Genomic DNA, 16,878 nt, shown 5'->3' with positions numbered 1-16,878 from the left:
ATTTTTTTATATGGTTTACAGTAATCTCTCATCATAAAGATCAGATAGAGTGGTGATAGGGGCTGGATTTTGGCTTCTTGTTAATCCAAATGAAGATACAGCAGTTCATTTTTGTTGCTGACTTAATGAACTCTAATGTTATAATAACCACCAGTTTTGGGTGTGATTGCTGTGTTCTTTTTATCAGTCTGTCCTTAGTTTGGCATTTTTTCTGTTGTGACCTGCACCGAGCATGTTGGCTTACTTGACATGCGAGCCATTGATGAGGGAACTTGTCAAAGGCTTTCTGAACATTCAAGTACCCTGCATGCACTGAATCACTTTTGCCCATGTTTGTTTACTCCCTCAAATAATTCTAATAGAATTGCAGTATTTGACTACATTTTTTCAATGCTTACCTGTTTGGTATGCACTATAAAGCTCATCTTGTTTTCCAGACTATGGATTTGAAAACAGGTATCTGCATCTCCTAATTGCCACATAAAGCAACCATACTTTAGACTGATGAGCAAACCCTGCAGTGAAAAGTACAAAATGTTGAGAACACTTTCTGAACTATATTGAGAACTTTCTCCACTTTGTCTAAATAAGGTTCTGGTATCCAGTTTAAGGGTACAGCATACACAACACTGAATTCTAAATGATTACCTGCCAATATTAGGATTTCCAATACTAAGAATTTGAAGCTGAAATTCCAATATTTTAAAGAGATTTTAAACTTGACATATTGATTGTAAAGGCATACAAGATTTTACTTCAATACCAGACAAAGTAAATCACCAGCATCTAGTAATCTCCACGTGCTCTTAACTTCTATGTAAATTGCTAGTAAAAACTGCTAACCCTCACCTTGGTTTCCATATTTAAGAGATGCAGTCCTTTTACATTTACTCCAACGTACACTCTGATAACTTTATGACTGCTTGAACTCGCCTTGGTGAATACTTGTCCTGTGAAAAAAGCAGCTCCATAGGTAGGAATTTCCCAGCAGTTCTGCAAGAACATGCGTTGCAGGTGATGCATCTCTTTACTCACGCCTTCACTAGTGCTGAGACTCTAGAAATAGAAGAGCAAATAAATTACACAAGAAACTGTATTAACAATGCACATTCCTCAAATAGAGTAAAGTGGTAGCTGGTTTTCTTGAAGGGCTTTTCCTGGCAGTCATCTAAGATGTCACATCTAATGCCACTAACAGCTTAATAGCACTGTGATGGAATGCATCAGGCATTTGATGCTCCCTGCTGGAGCCCTACAACTCTTGTTAACTGCACCCAAAAATGTTCCCTTTGAGTGAGTTCAGACCTAAGAGTGTGTAGAGAGGTCGCCTTCGATTAGCTGCTAGTGGAACCAATGAGAATTGGTCCTCCAGTAACGAGAAGGGCTGGGAATCCAATAGGGCCTCGTAGGGAAGGTAAAAAGGACTGGTTTTTTGGGTGCAGTTCTGGGTGAACAGGGAGAAAAAATGAGTAATGATCTTCCTTGTCTTAATTCAAAAGCTTGGCCTGATCAGTGACCTAACACTGACTATACCTTTTGAGTGAGTCATCAAAAGACTGATTTGTTTTACTTTGTGGAATCTGAATTCCAGATGGCCACCTGGAGTTGGCTATCAATTGACTTTGGTAAAATTAAATAATCATTCAGATAAACACATGACAACCGATCTTAATATGTCGGAATTTCAGAACTGTTTACAAAAAAGTGATGACAACATTTCTATTAGGTTTCATAAACTTAACACTCTTCTGACTTATACTTCATGCCTAAACTGAATTGACAGTGTCCCTTTAAGTACAGTTAGCTGGCTGAAACAAAATACAGGACTATGTAGCACTTTAAAGACTAACAAGATGGTTTATTAGATGATGAGCTTTCGTGGGCCAGACCCACTTCCTCAGATAAAATAGTGGAAGAAAATAGTCACAACCATATATACCAAAGGAGACAGTTAGCTGGCTGTCATCAAAATAAAAAATAAAAATAAAAACAACCACCCAGATTATGACTTCAACAACTCAATTTACTGACAAACCAACTTTTAATTTTATTATCAGAATGTTAAAAACAGCTCAGTATTAAAATATGTTTTTCAAGTTACATTATATTTTACTTGAATATAAAAAATCCACGGCCCACTGGGGTCATCTGCTGGAGAATCCTGCAAGGCACGGTGAGCACGGGTGTGTACTTGGCACGGTTCACCTCCACCTCCGAAACGTGCCTCTTCTGTGGTGTGAGGGAGACCCTGGCACACATCTACATCGAGTGCGCCAGGATACAGCCCCTCTTTCGGCTCCTCCAGAACCTCCTGTTGAGGTTCTGGCTGCACTTTTCCCCCCACTTGTTAATTTACACACATCCCATCCGTGGCCCCACAAAGTCACGGGACCTCCTGGTCAATCTCCTCCTGGCTATGTCCAAATGGGCAATCTACAAAACCAGGGAGAAGAGGTTGGCCAGGGGAGGGGCCTGCGATTGTGGAGCCTATTTCCGTTGCTGCATCCGCTCACGTATCCAGGCAGAATTCTAATGGGCAGCATCCGCTGGCTCTCTCGAGACCTTCTAGGGGCAGTGGGCGCTGTCCGGGGTTCTCTGCTTGGTATCCCCATCCGGTTCCCTCATTTTAACCCTTTGACCCTCACACCCGTACCTGTTTTTTCATTATTTGTCCCCAGTAATTAGTTGGTTTTTTCCAGGTTCTGTGGACTCTCCCCGCAGGCTGGGGGGAGGTCCTTTAGATGTGGGCGGGCTAATGCCCGCCCACCTCCCGGACACCAAATAGTTGAATATAAAAAATGGACTACTGAATCTGTAAAAAGAATGGTTCACTATCAATTTTTAGCCTTCCTACGTTTCTGGCTATATATTACTATTTTTAGAAATGCATAACAATAACAGAAAATGGAAGAAACAATAACAAACCATTTAAAGAAGGATTTCCAAAATGTTCTTACCTTGTATTCATGAAGTATTCTATTTGTCCAGTGAGGAGCCTTACTTTTTAGTTTGGTGATGGGTACTATAGATTTAAGATTTTCTTCACTGAAAGGAAAAAAGTGAAAATATTACCTAGTTTTCCTTCCATCAATGAGCAAAGTACAGGACAGAAGGCAGTATCTTCCAGTATGGCAATACTAATACCTTTAACTATTAATTATTAGCATAGATTGTCAGTCCCAATTCAAGCTGCTTTCTTGTCATCTCAGCAGCTGAAAAGAGGCAGCCAAGGTTTCCCACTGATCAAGATTAATCCTTAGGTTGTGTGCAGCTAGTTGACTCTGCAGAACAGTTACCCACTTTCTCCTAACTGTTGTTCTTTGAGGTATGTTGCCCATGTCCATTCCAATTAAATGTGCACATGTTGCGTGCACAGTTTTTGGATAGTTTTCTCCTTAGCAGCACCCATTTGGGATGTAAAATCCCATTTAATCAGTTAACCAGTTAAATGTTATATTTAACTGGTTAACTGATTAAGTGGGATCCCCTTGGATGGAACTGGTACCCCGCCAGAGCTGCCAGATTACTGGGAGATGCTTACCCATAACTGGTTAAGAAGATGCTTACTGGGTAACTGGTTACCCATTCACATCCTGAGCATCCACTGGGTCAGTTGTGAGGCCTCCCTGGAATAGAACCTCTATATCACTCTACAACCCTGTTGACACAGGGTACGTCTAGACTACATGCCTCTGGCGACAGAGGCATGTAGATTAGGCTACCAGACATAGGAAAATGAAACAACGATTTAAATAATCGCCGCTTCATTTAAATTTACATGGCTCAGCGCGGCAGCCATGTAAATTTAAATGAAGCGGCGATTATTTAAATTGCCGCTTCATTTTCCTATGTCTGGTAGCCTAATCTACATGCCTCTGGCGACAGAGGCATGTAGTCTAGACGTACCTACAGTGTTTCCTCACTTCCTTCTTGCTGGTTACTCCAACAGAGGGGAAGGTGAGTGGTTCTGAAATGAATATAAGCAAGACATCTCAAAGAACAACAGTTATGAGAAGGAAACTGTTTTTTCTTCTTCCACTGACTGTTCATATCGATTCCAGCTAGATGACTCCAAAGCCTTACCCAGACAGAATGAGGTCAGAGTTATGGAATAGCAGATTGGCGCACTGCTCTGCCAAAACCTGCATCCTCTCTGACATACTGGACTATGTAAATGTATGTACTGAGGACTAACTCGCTGCTCTGCAGAGTTCTTATATTGGGACCTGGGCTAGGAATGCCATCACTGAGGCCAGTATCCTTGTAGAATGTGCTGTGATTGCCGGGGCTGGGATCTTTGCCAGCCCAGCACGAATGGATGCAAGATGTGATCCAGGAAGATATTCTTTACAATGATACTGGAAGAACTTTCATCTGGTCTGCCATCACTATAAATAGTTGGTTTGATTTACAGAACTAGCTTAGTGAGCTCTCTTTAGAAGGCCAGTGCCCACTGAACATCTAGAGAGTGCAGTCTCTGCTCATGGTTACTGGAATTAGGGTTAGGGTAGACAAAGGAAAGAAATGTGTCTTGGCTTGTATGAAAATGTGACCCAAACTTGGGCAGAAAAGCTGGGTGAGGCCTAAACCGCAAGGATAAAATATATAAGACTGTATGGTCGATTGGATGTGAGGGCCTTCAACTCAGACACTTTCCTTGCCGAGGTAATGGCAAACAGAAAGGCTACCTTCCACAATCGATAGAGAAGGGAGCAAGTCACTAGGGGTTTGAATGAGGCCCCCATGATTTTGGAGAGGATCATGATTAGGACCCAATCAGGAATTGCCAGCCTAATCGGGAGTCCACTTGCGAAAGTGTACCACCATGGGGTTAGCAAATACAAAGCATCCAGACACTCTGCCAAGATGGCAGCAGGGTGGAAAAACAACAGAAGATGCTGCCAGATCTTGTTGTTTTAGGTATAAGAGGTACTCTGTAATGATTAGTATAGGCATTTAGAATAGAGGTGTGTGTTGTTGCACACACCAACAAGTGAACCTTTTCCACTTATCCAGGTAAGTGGCCCTTGTGGACAGTTTCATGCTGCCAAGTAGGACTTTCCTTTTTGGTTCAGAGAACAGCAGCTCCATAGGATTTAACCATGAAGTTTCCAAGCCATGAGGTGGAGGGACTAGAGATCTGGGTGGAGAAGGAGCCCATGGTCCGTAGTGAGCAGGTCATGGAGGACAGGTAATGGAACTGGGGTGTCCACAGATAGGTACACCATACTCTTGGGGTACATCTAGACTACATGGCTCCGTCAACGAAGCCATGTAAAATAGTTTACTCGGCATAGTCAATGAAACAGGGATTTAAATAATCCCTGCTTCATTAAAATAAAAATGGCTGCTGTGCAATTTCATCATTTCATTTCTAGTTAATACAACACACCTGCAGTTTACCTGGACATAGCTGAAACAGTTTAGGACTTGTTTGAAAAAAAAAAAAAAGTCATACTAAAAACAAAATCTCAGTTTAAATACTCACTTTAGGAAACCTTGTTTGTGTTTCTTACTCTCATAATTTCCATAGACTATTTGCAGCAAAAGACTTGCCAGTGTGATCAGTTTAGCATCAGGTGAAGTATAGAAGCCTTTTAGCAAATTATATCTGGCTTCGTCAAACAGTATGAGAATAGCCAGTGGATCCTCAATCTGTTTAAAAATATAAGTTTTAAACATTTTGGTTAAACTCATTTTCCTTTTACAAATTACGTAGAACTTTTCGCTGATTCCATAGGAGACAAAGATATGATCCTGCTTAATTGAAATGTGCATTTAATTAGTCTAAAACAACCTGAGCCTGAGAAGGAGCCACAGTTTACCAATGTACATTGCCAAATAGCTACAGTAATTTGTCAGCGGTCCCCATCAGGTGCCTCCTCTGTCATCTCCAGTATCTTTTTCCCACCAGCAGCCCCACTGATCAGTGCCTCCTCTTCCTTCCCCACGCCTCCTGCCCACTGCAATCAGCTTTTTCATGGCACTCAGGAGACTCTGTGGGGGAGGGTAGGAGCAAGGGTGCAATACGCTTGGAAGAGAAGGTGGAGCCAGGAGTTGTAAAATATGAGTTTTATTCTACAATTGTCCTGTCCCATGATTAACAACAGGAATTACAGGCTTTATCTACATAAACAACGAGAAGTCCTGTGGCACCTTATAGACCAGTGGTCTCCAACCTTTTTACACCCAAGATCACTTTTTAAATGACAGACCAAGCCAAGATCTACCGCCCCGCCCCTTCCTTGAAGCCCTGCCCTCTCTATTCGCCTCCTCTCCATCACTTGCTATCCCCAATCCTTATACTGCTGCTTATTTATTTTTTTTATTATTATTCTGTAGGAAGAGGTTTTTCCAACATTTGGCGTGTGTACACTGGACCAAATGTCAGAAAAAAAAATCCTTCTTTTGGAAGCCACCTTATTCCTTGTGGAAAGAGGAATATAGGGGTGACCAAAAGAGCCTGTTTGCTCTTCCACTAAAAAAGCAGAAGAACAAACGCAACCCTGGATGCAGAAGAGTTTTTCTGGGATATCTCCAGAATCCTGAAAAACTCCTGCAGTCTAGCTGGACCCTTGCTGTGTTGAGACAGGATGTGTAGGCTCTGGGGTGGGAATGAGGGATTTGGGTGTGGGAAGGGGTGAGAGGTGCAAGCTTTGGGAGGAAATCTGGATGCAGGAGGAGGTGGAGAAGGGGACACTGGCTCGGGGAGGGGGCTCCAGGCTGGGCAGTGTTGGGATACTAAATAAGCCACAGGCTTGCGGATGTGAGGATGCAGGAATTTGGGTTGGGGTATGTGAGGGGCTGAGAGCATGAGGTTTCAGTGTTTGATAGGCTCAGATCTAGGGTCTGGGGAAGGGGGAGTGCAGGAGTGGTTGTGGCCAGATGGGGGCTTGGCCCCAATTGGGGGTTTGTTGGCCAGGCTTCATTTTTAAATAGAATACTATGTTAAACACAAAAAGTTTCTGCATTGCCTTTATTTATGAGAATGGCAGGGAACCTGCCTTGAGTCAGGTGTCACTGACCCATAGAAAAGTCACTTGGGAGCAGGGGACACATTACTGGGGAGGAGTGCTAGTGGGTTCTGGAGTAGGGAACAAGGTGCCAGTGGGGGCAGGGGAGAGGGGGCAGGGTGCCAGCACAGGTTTCTGCAGCAGGGGACAGGGTGCTGGGGGTGACAGGTTTCTGCAGAGGGGAGCAGGGGGACAGGTTTCTGTAGTAGGAGACAGGGTGCCAGAAGGAACTGGTTTCTGCAGCGGGGGCAGGGTGCCGGGGGACAAGTTTCTGCAAGGGGGGGCAGGTTTCTGCAGCGGGGCCGGGGGGGCTAGGGAGAGGGAACAGGGAGCCAGGAGGGCAGGGGACAAGTTTGGGGCAGAGGAGAGGGAACAAGGTTGGGGGCAGGGAGTTCCCTACACCAGCCACGGAGGGAAGCCTCCGACCCGCACTCCCTCCGGACTGAGCGCAGGGCAGCCGGGCTGGAGCAAAGAGAAGAGGCTGCCCGGCCAGCTGGCCATGGCGCTCAGCCAGGGTGCCACCAAGCTCCCCGTGGGCAGGCGCAGAGGGGAAGCCGCCCAATCAGCTGGAGCGCGGTTCAGCCTCCTCTGGGCTGAACGCCACAGCCAGCTGGCCAGGCAGCTTCTCCTTTGCGCCAGCCCATGTGGAGTGTGGTGCACCCTGGCTGAGCGCCATGGCCAGCTGGCCGGGCAGCTGCTTCTCTTCCCTCCAGCCCGGCTGCCCTGCGCTCAGCCCAGAGAGGCTGTGCCTAGCTCCAGCTGTGAAAGCCACAGTCAGCTGGCTGGGGTGTTTCAGTCCTCCTGACCTCCCAGCTCCCACCATTCCTCGCAGCTACTCACCTGTGTTGTTGCTCAGTGAGTAGCTGCTCCTCAAATGAGGAAATCTAATGTAAATGTACTGCGCAGGTGCGCAGTTCAGAGAGGGCTCAAGAGCTACTCCTAGAGCCCCTGAGATCTACCGGTAGCTCATGATCTACTGGTTGGTGACCACGGTTATAGACTAACAGATTTATTGGAGCATAAGCTTTTGTGGGCAAAGACCCACTTTGTCAGATGTATGTCAGAGGCTTGATCTAACTAACAAAGTTAACAGGACTCTTTCCTTTATCCTAAGTGGGAGTTGGATTAGGCCCTATATGCACATAGGGAGAAGATCAAATCACTTTAACTGACCATTAGAAAATATTAGCATGTATAAGAGTAACATGTTTAAATCTAAAGTCATGGTATCTGAACACCTAGGTTGCAATTTCCCTCCTTCTTATTGGTTAGATGGGAAGGAGATCCCAATATGTATTCAAGTTCTAAACCAGATCAATATTTTAATTAACATATTGCCAGTGGATGACAAAGGTTTCTGTTTCTGCACTTGTATTTGATATAAGCACTTCTAATGCAGACCTTTTTTTCAATCTCCAAAGGAAGTCTCACATCCCTCCTCAGGAAAAGCTGTGGAGTTTCCCTGTGAGGATCCAAGTTTGTCAATTCAGTGAGTATTTCGGGCCAGTCCCGAACATGCTGCAATGGTTTATGATATGGCTTCAGCTGGAGGCCTGGAAAAGAACAGCTTTTTGTTTAAAATAATAAACAGGGAAATCAAGCAATACATGCACAAATTAATGCTATATTAAAATGTCTGAACTAAGAATTCACTTATCTCAAGCAAAACAATGTTTCCTTTTTAACTACCATGTATAAAGGTTGCAAAAAGGTTGCAAAAATCACAGCAGTGGCCACATCAGTAATTCAGTAAATGCATGCTTGAATTATGTTCAGCTTCTTAAAAATTAACTGAAATTCTTTAAAAAAAAAAGTAACTTTAAAAATTGAAAGTATGTAATGAAACAAATGGGTGGACCTTAAAACTACAAATCAAGGGCTCTGGTAAGGACTGCAGGATTGGGCCAAGACACCAAATCACTTCTACAAAGCCTGTGAAACACAAATAGCTAATTCAGGGAATGGAACTACATTAACTATAAGGTTTTAATGATTGCATCAAATATTTTAAGAGAAATACAGAACCCAGAACTCAGGTCTTGAAAGGAAATTATACCTTTGGTTTGTTTTAGAAACATATTTGCCATTTTATAGACTGCAATTGTTCCAGGATAGACACTGTGCCCTTTCTGTGGTCCGTGAAGCAACATGATCCCAACATTTTGCAACCGTGCAGTTTTTCTTACTTCCCTACTACTATGGAGGCAGATCTACAGTTCTAGATCCTTATGCCAACCTGCACACAGCTGCAAGTACAGTCAGGCAACCCATATGCCTATCTTGATTTTCCTCATGATCTCCATACTGTCTTTAGCTCTTTACCACACCACTCTCACTTCGCTGGCTTCTGCACAGCTACTGCCCATTCAGAAACTTCTCCCACTACTGTCACTGATTTATCCTTCCCACATTCAAAACCCTTTACAGTTAAAAAACATCATAACATGTCATAATAAAAAGCTAACAAGAAAACTATTACCAAAGTTGACGTCTCAAAGTATTTTCAAAGAACATCTTGGTTTAAATCTATACTATACACAGTTAATCACATGGAGTCTTCCTTTTTTGGAAAATTCAAATGCTTAGTCTAATTTGGAAAATTATGAATGTTTCATAGAATTACTTGTTGGTAACAAAAACTAACAAATCAGTAACACTTCCCTGTACAACAAATAACATCTCTCAGTATTTTGGACAAAATAAGATGGAACATGCTGTCAGAAGGTACAGGGACTAGAGCTGGGTGATTTTTTTTTTAAACACACATTCTTGGAAACTAGCTGATCCACTCAGCATAAGAAAGCAAACAAACAGTTTAGGCCAGAGACAATGAAATAACTCTATAGATCGGTGATCAGTGTACTCATTTGGGAAACTCATTTGTCCCTTCTTCAACAATTCTTTAATTATTTATGCACAGTGGAACAGCTTCAATAGGAAAGACTGAGGGAGACCCACATTAAGCTATCCTGTTGCCCAGTGGCTAGGCAACTCTCCTATACAGGGCCGACTTTAGGAAGTGCAGGGCCCAATTCGAACAATTTTGATGTGGGACCCCGCAGCAATTTTAGTTGAGCAAAAAAACCAACCACGCACACGAAAGTTTCAACCGGGTTTGCCGGGGGGGGGGAGCAGCGTGGTGGTCTAGGATTTTTTTTGGTTGAGCAAACAAAAAAAAAGCCACACAAAAAATCCCAGCTACCTCTCCCACCAAGCCACAAAGGTAGCTAACACCCCTCTCCATCCCACGGTGCAAGCAAACCCTGCGCTCAACTCACACCTCCTGTGGTGCAAGCAGCTGCCGCAATCCTCCTCCAGGGCTGATGCCCACTCCCACAGCGCGCCCGGCACACTTCCGGGTTCAGGGCGTGGGGCCCGGTTTGGGGGAAATCGGGCGAATTGGCCTAAGGCCGGCCCTGCTGCTATACGGTGGGAGATCCAAGTTCCATTACCTTCTCCATGTTAAGCAAACCTGGGGGAAGAGCTGAACCAGAAGTCTCACATCCCATAAGTACCCTAATCATTGGCCTAAGCTTACGTTGAGGCAATACCGCTTCCTTTTACTGCCCTATTTTGTGCATCTAGCACTTCATTAATGTCCCAAAACACAAAATTTTGGGTTGAACTTAACATTTTGCTCAATTAAAAGTGACTTTTCAGTTTACTGAGATTTTCAAATGTGGTTCCATCTAAACTATTTTCCCCATCATTTTTCAGAAATGCTAGAAAACAAAACCAAAAACCAAACACACACAACAGTTTTTTGCCCTGTTCTAAATGGACACAAGCATCAAAACATCACTAGCCAGATTCCTTTTATCTCAAAGATTGCAGCTCTGTGTTTGTATGTCTGCTGATGGCTGTGCATAAAGTAAAGGAAGTTAACTAACAGTGATAAAAATGGGAGAAAATGGCTGGAAAGAAAAACTGGAAAAAAAAAGCATCATTCAAAACAATTTAAAACTATAAACACATACTCCTCTTATTTTAAATTCCAGATATTAAAAGAAAAAGCAGCACTGAAGTTTTGACACTAACACTGAATTCTTAATACACAGCTTTTGTACTAACACTATCAGAAGCAGCGTGTCGAACCCAATTTGAAGCAGTCGAACTCATGGTTGTTTCTCACATTTAATTGGCATTAAAAATGAGCCCCACAGCAACCTTGTCACAGTAATACAGTTTACAACCTTTTCTGATAAGCAATCATAATTATGACTTGCTATAAGTCATGCATGGCTCTATCTATCTTTCTGAAATCTGGTAGGAAAGAGAAGGTCTGAATACTGCTAAAGAAAAAGAATTACAAAGATCTATACTGTACATATGACTTTAATCCAAGAAGATTCTTAAACAGCCTGAAAAAGCTAGCAATAGGAATAATCATGCTTCTGCTATATATAGCTGAGAACTTGTATAAAATTTAAAAAGCACACACCAAAGTTGGAGCAGTTAAACAATGTGCTCTAAGAATGGTTTTCCTTAAAGCATTCTGAAGAAGAGCCAATTTCTGGCCCAATGCTGATCAAAAAGGCCAAGGAATTTTATCAGCAAATAGAAATGACCGAGACCTTCATTTTTTCTGATGGTTGACTGACATGTTTTAAGGTGCATCATGGTATCAGAAGGCTTGGTGTGTCTGGAGAGAAATAGTCTGCTGATCATGAGACCAGAGAGAAATACTGTATATTTAAGAAACTGATTTGGGAGCATGGCGTAACCCCAGAGAACATTTACTATGCTGTCAAAATGGCACTCTTTTGGCAATGTCTGCCGTTTTCAATCCCTGCTGGTGCAGGTGAGGTTGGTGCACCTGGAATCAAGAGGAACAAGGACCACATCACTCTGCTTACATGTGAAAATGCTGCTGGCACACACAAAATCAAGTTGCTAATGGTTTCAAAATTCAAGCAGTTAAGAGCATTCAAGGGTACTGTCCATCTGCTAGTGGAGTACAAGGCACAGCCTAATGTATAGATGGACAAGGGCATATTTTTATACCAGTTCCACCATATCTTTGCTCCTGCTGTGACAGACCACCTGAAAGAACTTGGGAGTGTCAAAAGACAGAAGTGTTATTCTTGTTTTAGATAACTGTCAAGCTCACCCTTCTGAAGCAGAGCTTCAGTCTGGCAATATTTTCACTGTCTTCCTGCCAGCAAAGTCACCTCATTTATTTAGCCAATGGATCAGGAAATTATTCAAAACCTAAAAGTAATTTATAGAAGGGATTTTATGAGGAAGCTGCTCATCTTTGAAGGAACAATCCAAGAGTTTCAGCTAGGGTACAGCATTAAAGATGCAGTCTTCAATGTGGCATGGGCCTGATCTGCTGTCAAGACTATAACTTTAAAGAGAGCATGGAAAAAAATTGTGGATGAAAGTGATACTTGTGGAGAGGTCCTCTGATGAAGAAGTTCAAGGCTTCAACATAAGACCAAAAAGAACGCTACAAGAGATACTTGATGTCAAACAGGCAACCCCACAAACCCTGTCACTAAACTGAAAGATCATGTACATGATCAAGGATAACAGACACCATATCTAAGCTAATGAAAAAAGTGTGTTTTTAAAGATTTTTTTCCAGGTGTTAAAAAAGCCACAGAATTCCCCTTCCCCAAACCCAGTACTTCAACACTCCCCAGGTTCAAAGTCTCATCTAACAACCAACTCACTATCTACCTAGTCATATCTAGTTTTTTCGGCAACTACTTCTCTGCACTACAGTGAGTAAAATTCGTATTAGTATTTTAAAGGTCTCAAGAATAGCTCAGCAATGAAGAAAATGAAGGGACAATATCTATGACAAAAGAAAGCTGGCAAATTTATTGTTTGCTCTACCAGACTTGCTCATTCCTTTTTAAATTTAGCAAGACATTTACAAAAATAAATGTAAAAATACCCAAACAAAACACGCACACACAAAAAGAAAAAAAAAAACAATAACCACAACAATTTTGGAAGTTCTCTTATTACTTACTAAGGTTCTCAGAACAAATCCAAATAGTAAAGTACTGCTGTGTTTCTTGAGATAGACGCATTCCTTCCATTATCTGCTGTACAGTAGTATTGTTTCCATGTTTCAATTCAACAGAACGATATGACCCATCCATTCGATAAATCCGTACCTTTTCATACTATGGCAAAAATATATTAAAATACCATTAAAGTAAATTAGAGACAAATTAATCATAAGTTAAAATCCTGCTTCTCTAGTGCTTTCATTTGTATACATATCAATTTTTAATTCAATTTAGCAGCATTTACATTTTGAGAAAATATATTTATCTTGGATCAGAATACTCTCCACCAATCTGTGGGGTCTCTGAGACTTATAAAGCATTTTCTCTCCTCTACGTTCTTAAGTTGTCCCCAAAGCAGAACAAAGCATAAACACCTTCAAAAATCTGGGGCTAAGCGCCTACATATACCTTGCCACATACATTCTATGATTACTACTACTGATTGACCTTGAAGTATTTATACAATTAGCTTATATTAAAACATCGTATTGTTACCTTTTCCTCCCTGCACCCTCTAATTTGTTTCACTCACCCTTTAAGTTTTATCTTTCAGTCCATAAAGTCTTTAGGGCAATGATCTTAATTTATTACATGTCCTACTACAAAGTGGCCCTCATCATACTTGAGACCTTTAGGCACTACCACTATTTTTTATTCAAAACTCTCATTAAATTCAATGGATTGTGGTACAGAACAGGTCTCACTACAGTTATGCTTTAAGCCTGCGATTAATTTTATGTATGCCGTAAAATAAATAATCCCACTGAAGTCAGTGCAACTATTCATGTGCTTCAGTATCAACCTGAACTAAGGGCTTAAAAATCTATCACCAGTTGTTTCAATGGTTTAGCTGTTTAAAAAAAGTTGCAAACATTTATTATAATAGCACTGTATTTTATCATCTCCTCTCTGCTCAGTCTTTCCCCATAAAAGAAACTTTTATGCAGAAAAGTGAATGTCTTGGAAAATTATGATGGACTGAAAATGAGGTTAGAATGGAAAACATTTTACAATCTTACTGTATAGCACTTGCTCCCACTTCTACTGTGGTAAATTCAATGATCAAACATGTAGTTTTACTATATCTTTTAGGAAAATAACACAGCAGGGCACAGATCATCAAACACGTTCTTGGAATATACTAGAGACAATTTTTTACTTCAGAAAGGGGAGAAGCTACAGGAGGGCGGGGGAAGAAGCTGTTCTATATTTGATTTTAACAAATAGAGACTGGCTGAGAATTTGAAAATGGAAGAAAGTGATCATGAAATGAGAGGGTTCATAATTTTAAGGAATGACAGAAGGAAGAACAGCAAAATAAAGACAAGGGATTTCCAAGAAGGCAGACTTTAGCAAACTTAAGGAGCCGATAGGTAAGGTAAGAAGGCAAGACAAAGAGGAAAAACAACTGAAGACAGTTGGCAATTTTTCAAAGGGACATTAAGGGTGCAAGAACACACTGTTCCACTGCATAGAAAGATAGGAAGTATGGATCATGGGGAAAGCAGTAGACTTGGTACACCTAGACTTTAGTAAAGCTTTTGATACAGTCCTGCATCACCTTCTTATCAATAAACTAGGGAAATACAGCATAGATGGAGCTACTATAAACTTGTGGCACTGGTAACTGGTTGGTGGTTCTCAGACTAGTTATCAATGGTTCACAGTCATGTTGTAAGAGCACAACAAGTGTGGTTCCAAAGGAACCAGTTTTTGGACCAGTTCTGCTGATTATCTTCATCAAAGATTTAGGTCAGTGGTTCTCCAACTGTTCTTTGGGCCCACTTCGGAAAAGCTGCTAGTGGGTCTGTGCCACTTTGTTTATCTAAAGGACAGGGTAGGCTCATTGCTCAGAGAAGGGGGAAAAACAATTATGGCCCACTTTGGTTCTGGTTTGCTTTTTCTAGCCACGGGGGACGCAGGAAGTGGTGGCAAACCGGAGCCAACGGGAGCCGCAAGACTCCGTGGCTACAGAACCTTTAGATAAGCAAAATGGAACAGGCCTACTAGGGCTTTCCCAAAGAGAGCCTGTAGAACAGTTTGAGAACCACTGATACAGGTAATGTCATAGAGAGTGTGCTTATAAAGTTTGCAGATGGTACCAAGCTGGGAAGGGTTGCAAGTGCTTTGGAGTATAGGGTCATAATTCAAAATTATTTGGACAAATTGGAGAAATGGTCTGAGGTAAATAGGATTAAGTTCAATAAGGACAAATGCAAAATACGCCACTTAAGGAGGAACAATCAGTTTCATACATGCAAAATGGGAAATGACTGGCTGGGAAGAAGTATTGTAGAAAGGGATCTAGGAGTCATAGGGGATCACAAGCTAAATATGAGTCAACAGCATGATACTGCTGCAAAAAAAGCAAAGATCAGTCTAGGATGCATTAACAGGAGTGTTATGAGCAAGACATGAGAAGTAATTCTTCTGCTCTACTCTGTGCTAACTGAACCTTAACTGGAGTATTGTGTCCAGTTCAGAAAAGATGTGGAGAACTGAAAAGGTCCAGAGAAGAACAACAAAAACATGAGCTATGAGGGAAAACTGAAAGAACTGGGTTTGTTTAGTTTGAAAAAAGAGAACACAGAGGGGACATGATAGCAGCTTTCAAGTACTTAAAAAGTGTGTTACAAGGAAAAGGAAAAAAATTTTTCTCCTTAACTTCTAATGATAGCACAAGAAACAATGGGCTTAAATTGTAGCAAGGGAGGTTTAGGTTGGACATTAGGAAAATCTTCCTAACAGTCAGTGTGGTTAAGTACTGGAACAAATTGCCTAGGAAAGTAGTGGAATTTCCATCATTGGAGATATTTAAGAGCAGGTTAAATAAACATCTGTCAGGGATCTGGCAAGTGCTTGGTCCTGACATGAGGACAGGGGACTGAATTTGATGACCTCTCATGGCCCCTTCCAGTTCTAGTATTCTATGATACTATGATGTATCTGATTATATTAAAAGGCAACACCACCTATTATGCTAAGAGCTTAGAACAACTGCTTTCTATGGCACAATGACAGGGATCAGTTCCTTCTTCAATAAATGAAAATTTGCTTTTAAATAACATCAGCATACTGTATCAATATATAAACATTAGTATACATACAAAATGAAACTGACAGAATGCCCAGTAGAGGCAGTAGAATTTGTAGTATTTAATACTTCTACAAATCAAAGGACTACTTTTTAAAAGTGTACGTATGGTTCTACAGCCACGTACAAGGAACAAACATTCAAAGTGACATGCTTTTTCTGGTTCACACCCTGTTGACTGTCATTGCTATATATGGACCTATCACTTGCCTTGGATTTCTACTCTGTATACATTTTCTAAGACTTTAAAAAAAATGTCCATTAAACTGTTTAAAAAGTAAACACATACAGGTTTATTTATGGCTTCCTTTAGGAGTTTTGCTGTTTCTTCCCAATCATTTTGTTTGCTCTCTTCACAGACATTCAAAGGGGATCTTCTTTGTTGATCAGTAATGTGCTACAAATATTAACAGAAATACCTGAATAAATATAGTTTTCAATCTAGAATGGTAAATGTTAATAAGTTTAGATAATTAAAATATCTGGGATTTTCTATAATATTTAAATCATACCTTGTTCACAGAGTTCAAAAATGTGATTGTTTAAACAGTTTTAATTAATTGTGCTTTTCTGTTTATTTTGTCTGTTTCCAGTAGCCTCTTCCCAGGAAAACACTAGTATAAAATGAGCAAATGTGTTTGCAGGCCAAAAGTGAGGAGTATTGGCATAGCTGTATGAAAAAACTATGACTTATTCTAGTCAGTGCTGTCAGTCATTTATCACTGAAGCACCAATTTGACTCAAT

At 41.3% G+C, this 16,878-nt stretch overlaps 1 protein-coding gene across 5 annotated transcripts in view; it reads right to left on the bottom strand.

Annotated features, from left to right (window-relative positions):
• Positions 1–16,878, bottom strand: part of KRIT1 (KRIT1 ankyrin repeat containing) — a 56,632-nt gene that overhangs the window by 6,016 nt on the left and 33,738 nt on the right. For all 5 annotated transcript variants that reach the window (XM_075922382.1, XM_075922383.1, XM_075922384.1 and 2 more), the window contains 7 exons: positions 16,423–16,530; positions 12,997–13,153; positions 8,415–8,566; positions 5,489–5,655; positions 2,958–3,045; positions 850–1,056; positions 399–515 (listed from right to left, as the gene is read on the bottom strand). In XM_075922382.1, coding sequence (XP_075778497.1) covers positions 399–515; positions 850–1,056; positions 2,958–3,045; positions 5,489–5,655; positions 8,415–8,566; positions 12,997–13,153; positions 16,423–16,530 — 996 coding nt within the window. The remainder of the gene's footprint in view (positions 1–398; positions 516–849; positions 1,057–2,957; positions 3,046–5,488; positions 5,656–8,414; positions 8,567–12,996; positions 13,154–16,422; positions 16,531–16,878) is intronic.

The sequence above is a fragment of the Pelodiscus sinensis genome, chromosome 2, assembly GCF_049634645.1.
Source record: "Pelodiscus sinensis isolate JC-2024 chromosome 2, ASM4963464v1, whole genome shotgun sequence".
Taxonomy (NCBI): Eukaryota; Metazoa; Chordata; order Testudines; family Trionychidae; genus Pelodiscus; species Pelodiscus sinensis.
The sequence above is the reverse complement of the archived record's forward strand: the minus strand, read 5'-3'. Positions and strand labels throughout refer to the sequence as shown.